At 41.2% G+C, this 16,602-nt stretch overlaps 1 protein-coding gene across 2 annotated transcripts in view; it reads right to left on the bottom strand.

Moving 5' to 3' along the window:
* RRAS2 (RAS related 2) overlaps positions 1–16,602 on the bottom strand; it is a 117,670-nt gene that overhangs the window by 63,213 nt on the left and 37,855 nt on the right. Inside the window, exon 1 of one of the 2 annotated variants that reach the window (XM_059931186.1) lies at positions 7,905–8,306. The exons of the other annotated variant lie outside the window; for it this stretch is intronic. Coding sequence (XP_059787169.1) covers positions 7,905–8,012 — 108 coding nt within the window. The 5' untranslated portion in view covers positions 8,013–8,306. Of the gene's footprint in view, positions 1–7,904; positions 8,307–16,602 lie in introns of those variants that run through there. 2 annotated transcript variants of the gene reach the window in all.

Here is a 16,602-nt window from a genome sequence, read left to right on the forward strand (position 1 = left end):
TCCAGTGGTTAAGACTACGCACTCCCAATTCGATAACAATACCTTATGGGCAGATACTTTGAGACTATGTTAATATACAGCTACTCTCAAACTTTTACATACTACTTTTAACATCCATTTATGATTCTTACTTAAATCAGTTGCTTGACTGCCAAATGGTGATTTTCTAATTCCACCATTTCCTCTATGTTTATTAGTCAGAATTCTACATTAAGGAAGAATTTCCCTTCCTCCTTCATTTATTTATTTATCTGTATGGATTCTTAGATTCTTACATTATTTATGGGCAATAATCAATTACTATCATTATTTATTTTGATGATGATACTGTCCCAGAGTTAGCCAGTGGGAGTTCTTCCAGGCTGGCTGTGTCTCTTTGACATGCCACCATCATTTTGTTTTCTGAGCAGCTCTTTACTTTCTGGCACTATAAGATGCTCCAAGCTCATCGTCTATTTTTTCCTTGCCCCAGCCCGGGGATCAGTCATTTCTCCAAGGTTCCTTTTAGTAAAGAATGGTATTTAGAAACCAAGATCCAGCACTGGGTGTTCTCACTGCTAATAGGGTGTCACTGTTTCTATGCACTCTCAACAGACAGAGCTGGAAAAAAGATGTATAGATGTGTTATGAGTATCCACATACACCTACTTCTATATCTATCTTTATACTTTTTAAACCATGAGTTTATGCCAGTACCCTCAATTCCAATCAAGCATCAGGAGTTCTTCCTAGCCTTCACCCTTTCCAAAATGATAACTCCCTTCTCCAGTAGTGAGGAACTTGGCTCCCATTTTCCACAATACATTTACTAATTTACTTAATCCTAGTATAGAAAATTGTTTCAGAATTGCAAACCCATGCCTCTGTGATGAAGGAGGGGGAAAAAAAAAAAAGCCTATTAACCAGAGTTCAGTGTTTATTTCGAATTCTTTTTGTCTTTATCCTGAGGACATAGTCCACATACCGGGTTCAAAAGTTACTTACATTAGTTTTTTTTCTCTCCCTCCTTCAGTGTGGTTATGTTAGTCATCTGATATAAAGTTCAGTTCATTTGTTTTGTTTGTATTCCACCTTTTGATTTTATTGGTGCTTGCTGTTTATATACTGAGTATGTGAAACATTAAACATGGTTCCACAAGTCAGAAAAGTATCCTCAGAAGAGTCACTATCCCTATTCCCTCTATTGCTTTCTCCTTATCCCTACCCACCCCCATAGCTAACCAATAATCTCTTTAATCTCAAATTCATCCATTCATGTGCTGTTTTTGCCCCAATGAGTAAATATAGTCCTATTTTCTCATTTCCTCTTCTTTCTTACACTAAAAGTAGTATATCACTAATACAGTAGATACTTTTGCACTTTGTATTCTTCACTGAACAATTTATCTTGGAATGCATTTCCCATCAGTTCATAGAGATGGTTCTTATTCTTTTTATAGCTGCAGAATGCTCCACTGGGTGAATGTACCATGTTCTATTCAACTTCTCTCTCTCCTGTAGGTTGTTTCTAATGCTGTGACTTCATGCACATGTATTTTCATACTGTTGGAAGTACATTTTCAGGGAAAATTCCTAGATTGGCATTACTGAGTCAAAAGGTAAGCACCTATGTAGTCAAATCAAAATCCATTTTATGTCTCCTGATATAATGCACTGAGAAGAACACATCATTTCTGTGCTATTCCTGCCCCCAAAATGAATCTAACCATGAAGAAACAAACTCAAATTGAGGGAACTCTACAAATAACTAACTTGTACTCAAAGATGTCAATGTCATAAAACACAAAGACTAAAGAACTGTTCCAAATTAAAGAAGACATGGAAACAAAGTGCACTGCATAATCTGAGATTTTCTTTTGCCATATAGGGCATTAGTGGGACAATTGGCAAAATCTGAAAAAGTTCTGCATATTACGTTAGTAATATATCAATATTAATTTCTGATTTTGGTTATACACTATGTTTATGTAAGCAAGTACCCTTGTGTTTAGGAAATATACATGGAAGTATTTAAAAATAAGGCAGCATTGTCTTCAACTTACACTCAGATGATTCAGAAAAAACTGTGTATACATGGGGGGGAGGAATAAAACAAATACAGTAAAATGGTAGCATGTGGGAAAACTGGGTAAAGTTTTTTTAAAAAGCAACATCAAATATCATGTTGGCATGTGTATCTGTACTTTCAGTACTGAACATTTACTAACTTGTATATAAATTCTTTCTCCTAGGAAAAAACATCATCATATGAGGTGACAAGATAAATTGGCTGGCAATATTAAACTACTAATATATATAAACAACCAATTCTGTAACTATAATATTTTTAATTAAACTATGATTTAATGTTATGTAACCAATAAACAACTGGTTTATCACATTGCTCTTATAAAATGCTAAATCTAAAATATAATTTAGAAGGAACTCAAGTCCAATATAGCTCCAGTAGCACAAATTTAGTCAACTTATATTTCTTTGCTTCTTTCAGAACCACAAGTAAATAAACTAAAAAATATATATATGTATATATATAATCTTTGTCTATTTCATAAAGGCCTGAAAGACATTTTTCTTTGTGAAATAGAAATAAATCAAATGGCTACCAAGGACATTACTTTAAACTAAGTTTCAATCCCAAACTCAGACTTCATGGCTCTACCCAAAGTAATTCAAGATCAAGGCCTTTCAAGAAGATTCAATGACAACTCTACATTGTTTACAAGCAGAGTCTTTTACTCATTATCACTTTTCAGCAAGGAACTAATACCCTAAAGACACTTCTATTTTTCCTCACCAAAAGGCGGGAAAAAAAAGTAATAAACGTTCATGCAGCATCACAAAATCTGTTTCTATTTTATGAGATCAATTTTAATTTGAAAAAGGAATCTTTAAAAAATTTTAAAATAATACAGCTTTAAGAAAGTCTCTTTCTGCACTCCTCCCCCACCTTAAAGTTAGCAATTTACTTTCCTCACTGAATTAAACAGACTAGTTTCATTTCAAAGTTTAGGAATGACCCTTGACATTTCAGCAATACAGATGAATTAAAAATCCCATCCCAGTAGGTAGCTGCCTGTCATCACTTTGCCTTCAAATGGTATTATACCAAGGGAAAGCAGAATTCTTAATCTACTCAAGAGAAGTATCCCCACTAAACTCCTGCAACCTCCCCATCCCAAGACAGACAGACAGACAGACACACACACACAAAGGTTAGAAACGAATAAGAAGAATGAGTTTTAAGAAACCCTAGGTTAGAATTTCTCCTCTGACAAAAGCAGTCATCCTCTAAAAGAAAGTGTTCTTCCTTGAGTGCCTAACATTTGTATCTAGGAATTACAATGTCTGAGTCATCAGAACCACTTCAGCTCCTTGGGACTTCCCTGGTGGTCCAGTGGTTAAGACTCCGCCCTGCCAACGCAGGGGGTGCAGGTTCAATCCCTGGTCGGGGAACTAAGATTCCATATGACACGCAGTGCGCCCAAAAGATTAGGAAAAAAAAAAAATCATTACAAGAACCATTTCAACTCCTACCAAAATTAGGAAATCTCTAGTATGTACCACCACTAGCAGGGGATACCTTATTTTTCAATGCTAAGAATTCATTTGTAAATTACTCTGAAAATATAAAACAGTAATTTGCACACTAAAAATAAGTCTACAGTATAGTTTCAAATTCACAGATAAAATTTATTTTAAGTGATTTCTAATGCAGGGCACATGTTCAAGATGTAGCAACAGAAGAAGAAATTCAGGAATCTAAACTCACAAACTTCACACAAAGATCAACTAACTTTAACACAAATGCATGTGCCTTGAAATCTCTTCTAGGATCTCTGCCCCAGGAAAAGGCAATGGAAAAACATTCACCAAAACGCAAATTAGGTAAAAAGCAATGTCTGAGTCAGCTCCAGGCTAACAGGTTGTTAAGAATGACTAAAACTCAATAATTGAGAAATCAGCTACCCCCCTACATAGCTCAAAATCTGACAAACTGCTGAATAATAAGTCAGGATGCTAAATGAAGAACAGAGCCTGGGAAATTCCTCTCCTTAATTCTGTAAAACATGTATGGTCTTTTCTCAGAGTTGCCAGAAAACCCAACGGTTACTCCATTATTTCCAAAAATCAACGCTCAACTGATAAAGTTTCCCCAACTCAAAACGGGATCAACATTCATTACCTAAATATCACACAAAAGTGAGGAGAGGAGTATGAAGCTGAGGGGAAAAGGGGCTGAAGACTTAAAACAGATCAGATTATATGTCAAGAAAAAATGAATAAATTACAAATTTAGTTTTGGAGGAACAAGATACAGAAGTAAAAGCAGCAAATTTATTATTTTACTTATTCTTAGATGGCACTGTGCTGAATGATTTGGATAAATTATTTTATTTACTCCAGAAACCCTAAAGGTACTAATATTAGTCTCCCTTTTCATACAGGAAACTGAGGCTCAGAGAACTTAAGAAACCTGACCTAAGACACATACCTAGTTTGTTAACTGAGTAAGAAAGAACCTAGAATTTCAAAGGTGCAGAGATTTGTTCACCCAAACCCAACATTTTATGGAGGAAATTAAGCCCTGAAGAGATTACAGACAATTAAAAGATTCCCCAGCATCACCTGAGTAGGGAGACCTAAAACCCAGGTAGTCAACGCTCTTTCCATTTCACTTTCTACAACGTTAAGATCATTTCCTAACGATAGAATCCACTCATCGTTTAGGGGTTGTATTCACCAACAAAACTTATGACGTCTTTCAAAAAACTATGAACGGAAACAAGGAGGTCACGCACACACATATACTCTTAATAATATTCTACATTTTTAATCATGTATGTTTTATGATGTGTTACATTCATTTTTAAAGAGAAAAAGCCATCTCAGTTAAGTAATTATAGTCTTGATTTCCTAATTTTGTAGCTCTTCATATGCATAAAAGGCAACAAGTAAATTTAAGGTTAAGGAAAGTCAGGGTTAAAGGCAAAGTTGTTTTTTCAAGTTCTCCACTCCCCAATTTGTTCATTATATTTTTTCTACTCAAGATTACATAATAGAAAAATACATACTGAACACTGTAAAAAAATGTCGTATCTCAGGAGTCTTACAAAATAAATAAAACCAATTTGTACCATCCTGATCTCCTACAGAGAGAACTGGCTTCCACTCATTAAGGTTATTATCATTCTGCAGTCTTCTCTCCTTCCAATTACTACTGCGAGACAATCATAACAGAATGAATTTTAATTTCCCAGGAGTCAGACAATAAATAGCAGCTCTATTAAGTGTAGATGATAGTCACCTTAGCTCCATAAGCTAAGATTAATATAGTAACAACAATAATAATAATGTTTGTAGCCTTACTATGTACCAGACACTGTTCTAGGCCCTGAACATATGTTAACTCATTTTATTTTCACAACCGTATGTGGTACTTTGTATGTCCCCAGTTCACAGATGGGAAAAACTAAGGTACCGAGAGGTTAAGTAATTTACCTAAGATTACACAGGCAGCAAGTGGTAGAGATGAGACTCGATCCAGGTCTGGCTCCCGCCTCTCCAGAAAGCCTCCTCAAAGTCAGAGGCCATGTTCCTCCCTTTCCCTGGCCCCAGGTCACGGGCCTATCCCACTCCCCTCCTTGCCTGCTTCCTCTCTCCAAGCTAGCATATGACTCCCCCAGCCCCCATACTCAGGTAAGACATGTCCTCTCTTCCCACCATCACGTCTACGCAGTACTTTTATCAATCCTCCCCAAACTGACTTTTCCTCGATTCTGAATTCCCTTTGCATTTAAACGTGTTAACAGAAGTGTACCCATAAGCTTATAATAGCCATCATTAATGGAGCACATACTACATACTAGACACAATGCTAAGGATGTTCCCATAATTTAAAGGATTATGAAGACGGTGCGATCAGACCCATTTTACTGAAAACTGAGGTTCAGAGAAGCTAAATAATATTTTCTCAATGTTCGCCCAGTAAATAAATAACACAGCAAGATCTAACGCTCAAGTCTGTATGACTCAAAGCTCACGCTCTTTCTCTATGTATAAATACACGTCTCTCATGCACACACGCCTCTTTCACTTCTTTTAAATCTAGAGTACCTAGATACAACACTATTCATAAAGGTGTTTCTTTAACAAATGAATTCTAGAAAATCATTAAGCAGACAGAAATTACGGTTATCTTAATGGTTTCTAATACTATTTCCAAAAAAAAGGTTCCAATACCTTAACTAAATAATTAACTTACAGATTCAAATACATTTCGATGGTCCCTCCCCCCAAAACACTAAAGAAATATTTGTGGTTTAAATCTTTTAGGTAACACTATTTTTTTTTAAACACTATTTATTAATACTGGAACCCAGGATTATTCTCTCACTCCTCACCAACCTCCCACCTCCCCCTAACTACAGTTTGCAAAGAAAGACTTAGCTATAAACTGTTTTGCTTTGCCATCAGTTACTTAAAGTATCTCTTGGCCCTATGAGAAATAGCAACATGACGGCATCTCTGATTCTGCAGCTAAACTGCAGCTAAACTGAAAGGCCAAGTTGCGCATCTCACCTCTTAGTGTGATTTTTTTTTTAACCCACTAATGAGCATACTGTAAATGCTCACTACATAAACATCTCTTCCTGGATACAAAGGTTTTAGCAGCAGTTTTTAATACTCGAAACAGTGTAACAGCAATTATTGCTCATTTAGTCAATGTGAAAGGTAACAATCACATTTATGCTACAGTACTCGGTATTTTAATGTCACTGTAAACATTAAGTGAAACGAAATACGCTATTCAAGTATGCCAACTGATAACAAATGGGTCAAACAAAAATATTTCACCAAAGCATCTTAACCATACTCTTGATATACTGAGAGTATCTTTGTTACCTGCTATAACGCGATACCTTCATTCTCTCCCAGCATATGCCACACCTTGTAGGTTGACAAAAGCAGAGAGATATCTGGGCTTCTCTCTTTTAATAGTCCCAAAAACGACCACTCAAACCTCCTACCAAGAGCAAATCCTAAGAATCAAGAATTCCACCGCCCTTTCCTTTACAACCCGACTTTCCGCCTCCAGCTACCAGAGAGGATTGGGGGTGGGGGAGAGAGTGGTTGGAACGGACACAGAACGCACGACTCGGTCGGTCATCTCCCAGCCTGGCCCACCCCAAACTTCACCTTGGCACGGCGAGAGGCAGGAAGGCACCAGGAATACCTAGGAAATGGTCTCACCCTTATCGGAAAACATTCTTAACTTCCTCGAGGCCACCATTTCCCTGGGGCATTATCACACACTCCCACCCGGACGTATTACCTAAGAGATTACTTAAAAGAAAAGCACAAACACACACAAAGAGAAACACTGCTTGAAGCGGGCAGCTCCGGCTCGGCGTGCGCGGAGAAGCCCAGAGATCACGCGGAGCCGCGGCCAAGTTGCCACCGGGATTGCACCCACGGTGCAGGAGGCGGCCGGGGCGGCTGGAAACCCAGCGCGCGGGGCTCCAGCCCCACGCCCTACGCCCGGCGCCCCAGCCTCGGGGCAGGAAGCCCGGCGCGGCAGCGCTGCCTCTCCCGAAGGGCTCGGGCCCCGGCCGCAGCGAGAAGGTGGATCTGCGCTTCCCACCCCGCCAGCTCCGCCCTCCCGGACACATTCCTGAGAAGCCCGACTCCCGGGACGCCGAGCTGGGCGCCCAGCAGGCAGGAGCGGGGCGCCCCGACCGCAGGGCAGTAGGGCAGAGCCGGCCGGAGCCCCCCGCCCGCCTCCCGCCCACCCCCGGCCCGCGCGGCACCTCCGGGGCGGGGTCCCCGCGGCCGCCCCGCCACAGGTAGCGCGAGCCCCCGCCCGCCGCCGCCCCGGCGCCCCGGGGAAGGCCCGCTCTAGGCACCTGGATGAACTGGATGGTGAGCGCCGACTTGCCCACGCCGCCCCCACCGACCACCACGAGCCGGTACTTCTCTTGGCCGGAGCCGTCCCGCCAGCCGGCCGCGGCCATGGGGACGCCGCCGAGCCCAGCCCGGCCACGCCGAGCCGCCGCCCGCCCTAGGCCCGGCTCCGGGGACTTGTGCGGCCGGCGGGCTGCGGGCGAGCGGCCGGGCGGGGGTCCCGGGCGCCGGGAGCTGCTGGAGGGCCGGTCCGGGCGGCAGCGCGGCGCCCGGGCTGGCCGGGTCCCAGCCGAGGCGCGGAGAAGCGAGGTGACCGCAGCAGCGAGGGGCTGCAGCGTCCGGGGGGCGCACTCCTGCACACGTCTTCGCAGCGCCTGCCGAACACAGCCTCCAGCGCAGCTACAAATGGCCGTCTGGGGGCCGGGCCGCCAGGCTGAGGTGCTGCATATGCATGAGGGGGCGGGGCGGGGCGGGTCCGCGCTGGCCTGGGCTGAGATTCGGGAGCTGACGGAGGGCTCAGACCCCCTCAGATGTGCCCCTGCAATCCCTTGACTGTGAGTGGGTGTGTGCACGCGTGTGCGTGTGCGAGTGTGTGTGACAAAGAGTGTGGGAGTGGGAAGAAGATGGTAGACAGTGTGTGACCATAATTGTATATGTCAGGGATGGTCAGGGATTGTGTGGATAAAAAATACAGTGTGCGAAGGCGTGTGTGAAAAATAGAGCTGTTGTCATCTTAATTCAGTTTGTAGGAGGGTAAATATCCTGTTTTAAGAGTACAGATGGTGACCATGACTGTATGAAAAACAGTGTATGACAGTGCTTGAAGATTAGAGCTGTCACAATAATTGTGTGTGTGATATGCTTGCGGTGTGTGAGGGATGTCACAGAGACTGAATCACAGTGATTGAGGGTGCGTGGACAAGAGTATATGTGGCATATGTTGTATCAGGAGAGTGTCTTAGTGGCTGTGTGTATATGTGGAAAATGTGCGGTAATTGTATTTGAGGGGTGTGAGTGTGAGAGATTAATTTATGCTTTTTTACACACTACATACCAGGCACTGTGCTCAGTGCTACCGATCCTTTTATGAACAGTTCCCTGCCCTCAGGGAACTAAGAATCCAATGGGAAAACGGCCAGGACAACAGGCAAGTTGTCAGGCATAATGATAAGGGCTATAACTAATAGCTCCGTGTGGCCATGGGAGAAGCACTCACTCCAGAGCTGGGTGGTCAGGGAAGGCTTCCTAAAAGACCTGAAGAATAAGTAATATAGAGAGATGAATAACTGGAAGAAAAGTATTCCAGGGAAAGCAAACCACTTATGAAGAAGCCAGAGCAGAGAAGGTAAGCCATGTGTCACATGATTTTGATTGTGTTGGGGGAGTGTGCTTGTAAATTAAAAGTGATTATCTATGTGTATAGCAGTTTAACCAAATGTAGCAGGAATCACAGCTGTATACTGAGGCAGTGTAGGGCAGTAGATAAGACCGTGGGCTCTGGGGCCAGACTGGATTCAAATCCTAGCTCTCTCACTAATAGTATCATGTTGGGAGCTTACTGAACTTCTGTGCCTCAGTTTTCTCTTCTCTAAAATAAAGACCGTAAGACTACCTACCTTAAGGGGGTTTTTAGTAAGAATCAAATGAGTTAATACATATAAAGCACATAAAACAGTGTCTGGCATGTAGTAAGCATTTATGGCAGTTTTGGAACATGACTGCAAGTTCTTGGAAACAGCTTAGTGACTCTCTTGGAACCAGTAGAATGCAGCAGAAGAGATGCTGTATAACTTCCAAGTCTAGGTCAGAAGAGGCCACGTGGCTTCCACCTGTTCTCTTGGGATTCTCACTCTGGGACAAACATCGTAAGAAGTTTGGCTACCCTGAGACTGCCATGCTAGAGAGGCCACATGTAAGCATGCCAGTCAAAGGTCTAGCTGACTGCCAGCATCAACTGCCAGCCATGTGAGACACCTTGGACACCGAGCTCTGTCCAGCCTTCAGATGACTGCAGCCCCTGCTGGCATTTGACTGCAACTGCATGAAAGACCCCAAGCAAGAGCTACCCAGGTCAGCCCTTCCTGACCTACAAAATCATGAGCAAAATAAAACAGTAAACTGGTTGTGCTTTTTTAAACTTTTTCTTTGGGAATAATTTCAATCTATAAAGTATAAAGAACAGCCATACGCCTTTACCCAAATTCAACTATGTGAGCATTTTACCCCACTTCCTTTATCGTTCTCCCCTATGTCTGCTTCTCTCTCTCTTTCATATATATGAGATAGTTATTCATATAAATTTATGATAAATGTATGTATATATATATAATTCATATATTAAAATGAATTTTTGAACCATTTAAGGGTAAGTTACAGGAATTATGCCCTTTACCCCTAAGGGCTTCAGTGTGTATTTCCTAAGAATAGGGATATTATCTTACGTAACCACAATACAGTTATCAACATTAGTAAATTTAACATTGATGTGAATACTTTTGTCTAATCTACCATTCATATTCCAATTTTGTCAGTTGATTCAATAATGTGCTTTAGAGCATTTTTTTCCCCTCTAGTACGGAATCCAGTCTAGGGTCAGGCATTGCATTTAGTTGTCAGATCTCTTTAGCTTTCTTAATATGATACGAAATGGTTGTCTTAGAACCTTTTTTATTTTTTTTTGAGGGGAGGGAGGTATTTTTTACACAGCAGTAATAGCCAGAAAAGCCTTAATGCAGATAGTGTTAGCAATGTGAAAAGAAAGAAAAAGAAAGAGGAACCCATGTCAAGGAAATGCTGAGAAAGGGCCAGTTATGCTTCTCTCAGTGTCTGTTTAGCCCTGAAATTTCCCATAATCCTTCAGGACCAAAAAGATAACCAATGAGTCCTCCTTATGCAGCTTTTCTTCTAAAGTACAATCCAAAATCTTTCTCTCCTTTCAAGAAGATATGAGGGCTTCCCTGGTGGCGCAGTGGTTGAGAATCTGCCTGCCAATGCAGGGGACACGGGTTCGAGCCCTGGTCTGGGAGGATCCCACATGCCGCGGAGCAACTGGGCCCGTGAGCCACAACTACTGAGCCTGCGCGTCTGGTGCCTGTGCTCCGCAACAGGAGAGGCCGCGATAGTGAGAGGCCCGCGCACCGCGATGAAGAGTGGCCCCCACTCGCTGCAACTAGAGAAAGCCCTCGCACAGAAACAAAGACCCAACACAGCCATAAATAAATAAATAAATAAAATTTAAAAAAAAAAAAAAAGAAAGAAAGAAATCAACAAGGATGGGGGAAACTTTAAAAAAAAAAAAAAGAAGAAGATATGATCATCTGAAAAGCTTATCAAATCTCAAAAATATCCAAAAGAAAGAAAGTTATTCCCTGACAGGGAAAAAAAAAAAAAAAACACAGGGATTTCTCTGGCGGTCCACTGGTTAAGACTCCACGCTTCCACTGCAGGGGACACGGGTTTGATACCTGGTCGTGGAACCAAGATCCTGCATGCCGCACGGCACAGCCAGAAAAAAAAAAAAAAAAAAAGCTGTACTAGTCACAACTATTTAGACTGGGGGAATAAGGTATTGGTCCTAAAGCAACTATAATGAATTCCTTAGTATTCGGTGCCTCTGCATCTGGTATAGGAGCACTCAGGGGGTTCTGAGCCTGATGATAGTTTGACCAGTAAAAGAAAAAGAGGATAAGGTGGTAATGAATACAAGCTTGTGTGCACATATGTATTCAGTGACTAGAGTTTTCAGGGAGAAACTTATTTTCAGTAGAACCTATTTCAATCCTTATTTGCTGAGCTTCTTCTCTGCCTGAGTCCTGACCAAGATTTTCTTTCCTTCCTACTCTGTACCACTGCAATCTCTGTGTACAGGACAATTCCAACACTGCAACCAAGCAAGCAAACCCATGCTGTAGAAACCATGTGTTGGTTGCCTCCCAGGCATCCGTTTCTCCTTCCTTTCATATAGTGTCTCCTAATTTTCTCTCGGTGGTTTGAGAGTGACTGACTCCCACCTGCAGCTCCAGGGATTTACCCTAATTCACTGAAGATTATCAACCCCTACTGGCCACAGTAATTAGCTGATAGATGGGCGTATGACCTAGGTGAGGCCAATCAAGAACAGATTCAACTACAGAATCAAAACTACAATGAGATACCACTTCACACCCACTAAGATAACTAGAATCAAAAAGACAGATAATAACAAGTGTTGACAAGGATTTGGAGAAACTGAACCCCTCATACACTGCTGGTAGGAATGTAAAAGGGCGTTCCTGCTTTGGAAAACAATCTGGCATTTCCTCAAAAAAGTTAAACATAGAGTTACCATACCACCCGGAAGTTCCAGCCTTAAGTATATACCCAAGATAAATTAAAACATGTCCATATAAAAACCTGAAAGTGCAAGTTTATAGCAGCATTATTTATAATAGCCAAAAAGTGGAATTAACTCAATTATCCATCATCTGAAGAACAGATAAATAAAATATAGGGTATTCATACAATGGAATATTATTTTGCAATAAAAAGGGATAAAGTACTGATACATGCTACAACATGGATGAATCTTGAAAACATTAGGCTAAGTGAAAGAAGCCAGTCACAGAAGACAACATATTATATGATTCCCACTGTATGAAAGGTCCAGGATAGGAAAATCTATAGAGACAGAAAGTAGATTAGTGGTTGCCAGGACCGAGGGGGAAATGCTCTGTGACTGATAATGGGTATGGGGTTTCTTTTTGGAGATATGAAAATGTTCTGGAATTAGATATCTGTGATGGTTGCACAGCTCTGTAAATATACTAAAAACCGTTGAACTATATACTTCTTAAAGTGAGTTTTATGGCATATGAATCAAATCTCAAAGCTGTGAGGATGAAAGATTCAATTGCAGGGTTTTATTTGAGCTACTAAGGAAATGTCTTTTTACTTCAAGATATTCCTCATATCAACTCTATTCCTTTATTTTTTTTTAAATTTAACTCAAAGTCAAGTGTTCAGCAAGGAAGAAGCCCACATGTTCAACTCCACGTAGACATTCTGTCCCAAAATGCTTTCTTGCCCTTACAAAATATCCCAAAAGCCTACAGCAAAAAGAAATTCCCCTGCAAAACAAACCGCTGAAGACAGGAGTATCTGGCAGAGAAAGAACTAGTTGTCATTCATGCCAATTAAAGATGAATTTTCATCTTAATCTAAAAAGTTTCTTTCTCAAGTAGCTAAGAGATAACAGGGAAGTACAAAAATCTTCATCAGAAGAATGACCCAGAACCTTGGAAAGGACACTAGAGATCATGCCCCTAATCTTACCGAAAGAAATCCTGTGACTAGGGAAGGAATTTCTCTCCCAATGTCACCTAGCAAGTTGTAAGCAGGATACAGGTCTCCTGACTCCTATGCTCAGAGCACTATGCCCCATGCCAAGCTGGGTGTTACCCAGAATCCCACAAAGCCTCATAGCACAGAGACAGCGTGATGCTGCCAATCAAAAGAGATGTTGAATGTACCTTTTTTTTTAAATTAAGTTACCATTTCTTTTTTTTTTTTAATTTTTAATTTTATTTTATTTTATTTTATTTATTTATTTATGGCTGTGTTGGGTCTTCGTTTCTGTGCAAGGGCTTTCTCTAATTGTGGCAAGTGGGGGCCATTCTTCATCGCGGTGCACGGGCCTCTCACTATCGCAGCCTGTCTTGTTGCGGAGCACAGGCTCCAGACGCGCAGGCTCAGTAATTGTGGCTCATGGGCCCAGTTGCTCCGCGGCATGTGGGATCTTCCCAGACCAGGGCCCGAACCCGTGTCCCCTGCATTGGCAGGCAGATTCCCAACCACTGCGCCACCAGGGAAGCCCGAATGTACCATTTTGATTTCAGTGGAGTGATGGTCTGTCTAAAGGGGTGTCAAGAGACTTCAGTGGGCAGATTCAGGGTCAGACTTGGCCAAAAGATATGTTTTGAATACAAGTTTTGAATTGGTTGCTGATATTTGAATTTAGAATATTTCACAAACAAATCTAGATTTCTAACTCTTCCTGAAAAAATTAAATGGAACATCTACCAACACTGGGCCAGCATTATCATAGGACAATGGCTAAAGGTAAGTACAGGCTGCCCTTGAGAAAAGTATGGATGTTCCTGTTCTTCAAAGTAATCAGTACTCTTGTATCACACCCCACCCATTTGACGTTACCTGTCTGGCCTCTGTGGGCTTTAAGAGTTTGCAAGTCCTACTACTATATGCCAATGTTCTCCACCTAGAATGCACATTTGAGTCCCCTGTAGTATCTTAAAATGAAGAACCTAGGCTCCACCCCAGACTTGGTAAATAGAAATCTCTATTTGCAGACCAAGAATGTGAATTTGTGTATTTAAATACCCAAAGCGAAATTATTAGAGAAATGCAAATCAAAACTACAATGAGGTATCACCTCACACCAGTTAGAATGGGCATCACCAGAAAATCTACAAACAGCAAATGCTGGAGAGGGTGTGGAGAAAAGGGAACCCTCTTGCACTGTTGGTGGGAATGTAAATTGATACAGCCACTATGGACAACAGTATGGAGGTTCCTTAAAAAACTAAAAATAGAATTACCATATGACCCAGCAATCCCACTACAGGGCATATACCCAGAGAAAACCATAATTCCAAAAGACACATGCACCCCAATGTTCATTGCAGCACTATTTACAATAGCCGGGTCATGGAAGCAACCTAAATGCCCATTGACAGACAAATGGATAAAGAAGAAGTGGTATATATATATACAATGAAATATTACTCAGCCATAAAAAGGAACGAAATTGGGTCATTTGTAGAGACGTGGATGGATCCACAGACTGTCGTACAGAGTGAAGTAAGTCAGAAAGAGAAAAACAAATGTCGTATATTAACGCGTATATGTGGAACCTAGAAAAATGGTACAGATGAACCAGTTTGCAGGGCAGATATAGAGACACAGATGTAGAGAACAAACATATGGACACCAAGGGGGGAAAGTGGGGGGGTGGGGATGGTGGTGTGATGAATTGGGAGATTGGGATTGACATGTATACACTAATATGTATAAAATGGATAACTAATAAGAACCTGCTGTTTAAAAAAATAAATAAAATAAAATTCAAAAATTCAAAATAAATAAATAAATAAACAAATACCCAAAGTGACTCTGAGACACCACCACAGTTGGGAACTCTTGGAGGAGAGTAGACTCATGCATGTCCACTCTTTTTTTTCAGGACAAACAATGACCCTCTCATCTGGAATGTTGGTTACTCATCATCTCTAAAAATGACCATTGCAGAAATACCATTCCTGGCCCATCCCAGAGAAGGGATTTGGGGGTGGAGTGGGGAGGGAGGTGCTGAAACTAAGATTCCCCTGACCTCATCTACAGCTGAGTCAGACAGAGCCCAGGCCTGGTGACCAAAGAGGGCCAAACCCCCAGATCAGAGAGCATTCGAATCTCATCACAGTTAATGGAAGAGCACCATCCACTTATTTCCTTAATAGGCCCCTGCTTGTAATGTGAATGAATGGCTGGTGGAGAATGAAACAACCCAGCAGGAGCTGCATGCATCTGAGATGAGACAGACGCACAAATCTATTCCTTGTTTAAAGATCACGCTGCTAAGAATAGAAGCTGAAACACAGGCTGGAGCGTGTGCACACACAGCCCTAAGGAAGGCCACAACAGAGCTGCAGGAATCCACAGCTTAGTGGAGGATCATCAGAGAATCATAGAGGCTTAAAGCAGAAAAGGGACCCTGAAGTCATTCCCTCTAATGCTCTCATTTTATAGATGGGGAAGCAAAGGCCCAGATAGAAAAGAGCATTCCCCACCATTGCCTAGAGATAGAGCAGAAGCATGACAGGAACTCAGATTCTGTCTCCCAGCCTGGGGCCTGACTTAATGTAGTGCACTGCCTTGGGAGCCCAAGAGTCCAGAAGGCTAAGCAGGGCCAAAGTCACACCACCCTTCTCAGGCATAACTGCCAGGAAGAATCTAGCAAGGGTGTCCATTATTGCATTTTTTTTAAATAACAAAAAATCAAAAACCACGTAAATATTCAACAACAGGGACTTGATTAAATAAATAATGCTATAGCCATAGTATAGAACACTATGTGGCCATTAAAAATAATTTTTATTTATATAGGAAAATGAAAAGAGTGGGATACAAATCAGTATATACAGTATGATTCCGGTGTTACATATATATATATATATATATATATATATATATATATATATATATATATATATATATATATATAGCTACCATTTACTGAGCACTTACCATGAACCTGGCACTGTGCTAATCACTTAAAACGTATTATCCAATTTAATCCACAAATCAACCAACTGAAGTGGATTCTATTTTTGTTTGTATTTTACAAAAAAAAGCTTCGGCACAGAGGTGTCATATAGCTAGTAAATTGCAGAGTGCATATTTAAACCCATGAGGTCTGAGCTCCAAAGCTTTGTATTTAATCATTATTAATAGATTTTTTTTTTTACAAGAAAGAAAGGCAGTATATTCAGTTATCCTAGGTTATTTGCCACTTTTCATTTTTCTGTATTTTTTACCTTTTTTTCCTGCAATTTCGCATTCCCTCCTACCCCCAGCCCCTGATAACCTCTAGTCTACCTTCTGTCTCTATGAATTTTCCTATTTTAGATATCTCATATAAGTGTAAGC

This window comes from Balaenoptera ricei, chromosome 8 (assembly GCF_028023285.1).
Source record: "Balaenoptera ricei isolate mBalRic1 chromosome 8, mBalRic1.hap2, whole genome shotgun sequence".
In the NCBI taxonomy this organism is placed as follows: Eukaryota; Metazoa; Chordata; class Mammalia; order Artiodactyla; family Balaenopteridae; genus Balaenoptera; species Balaenoptera ricei.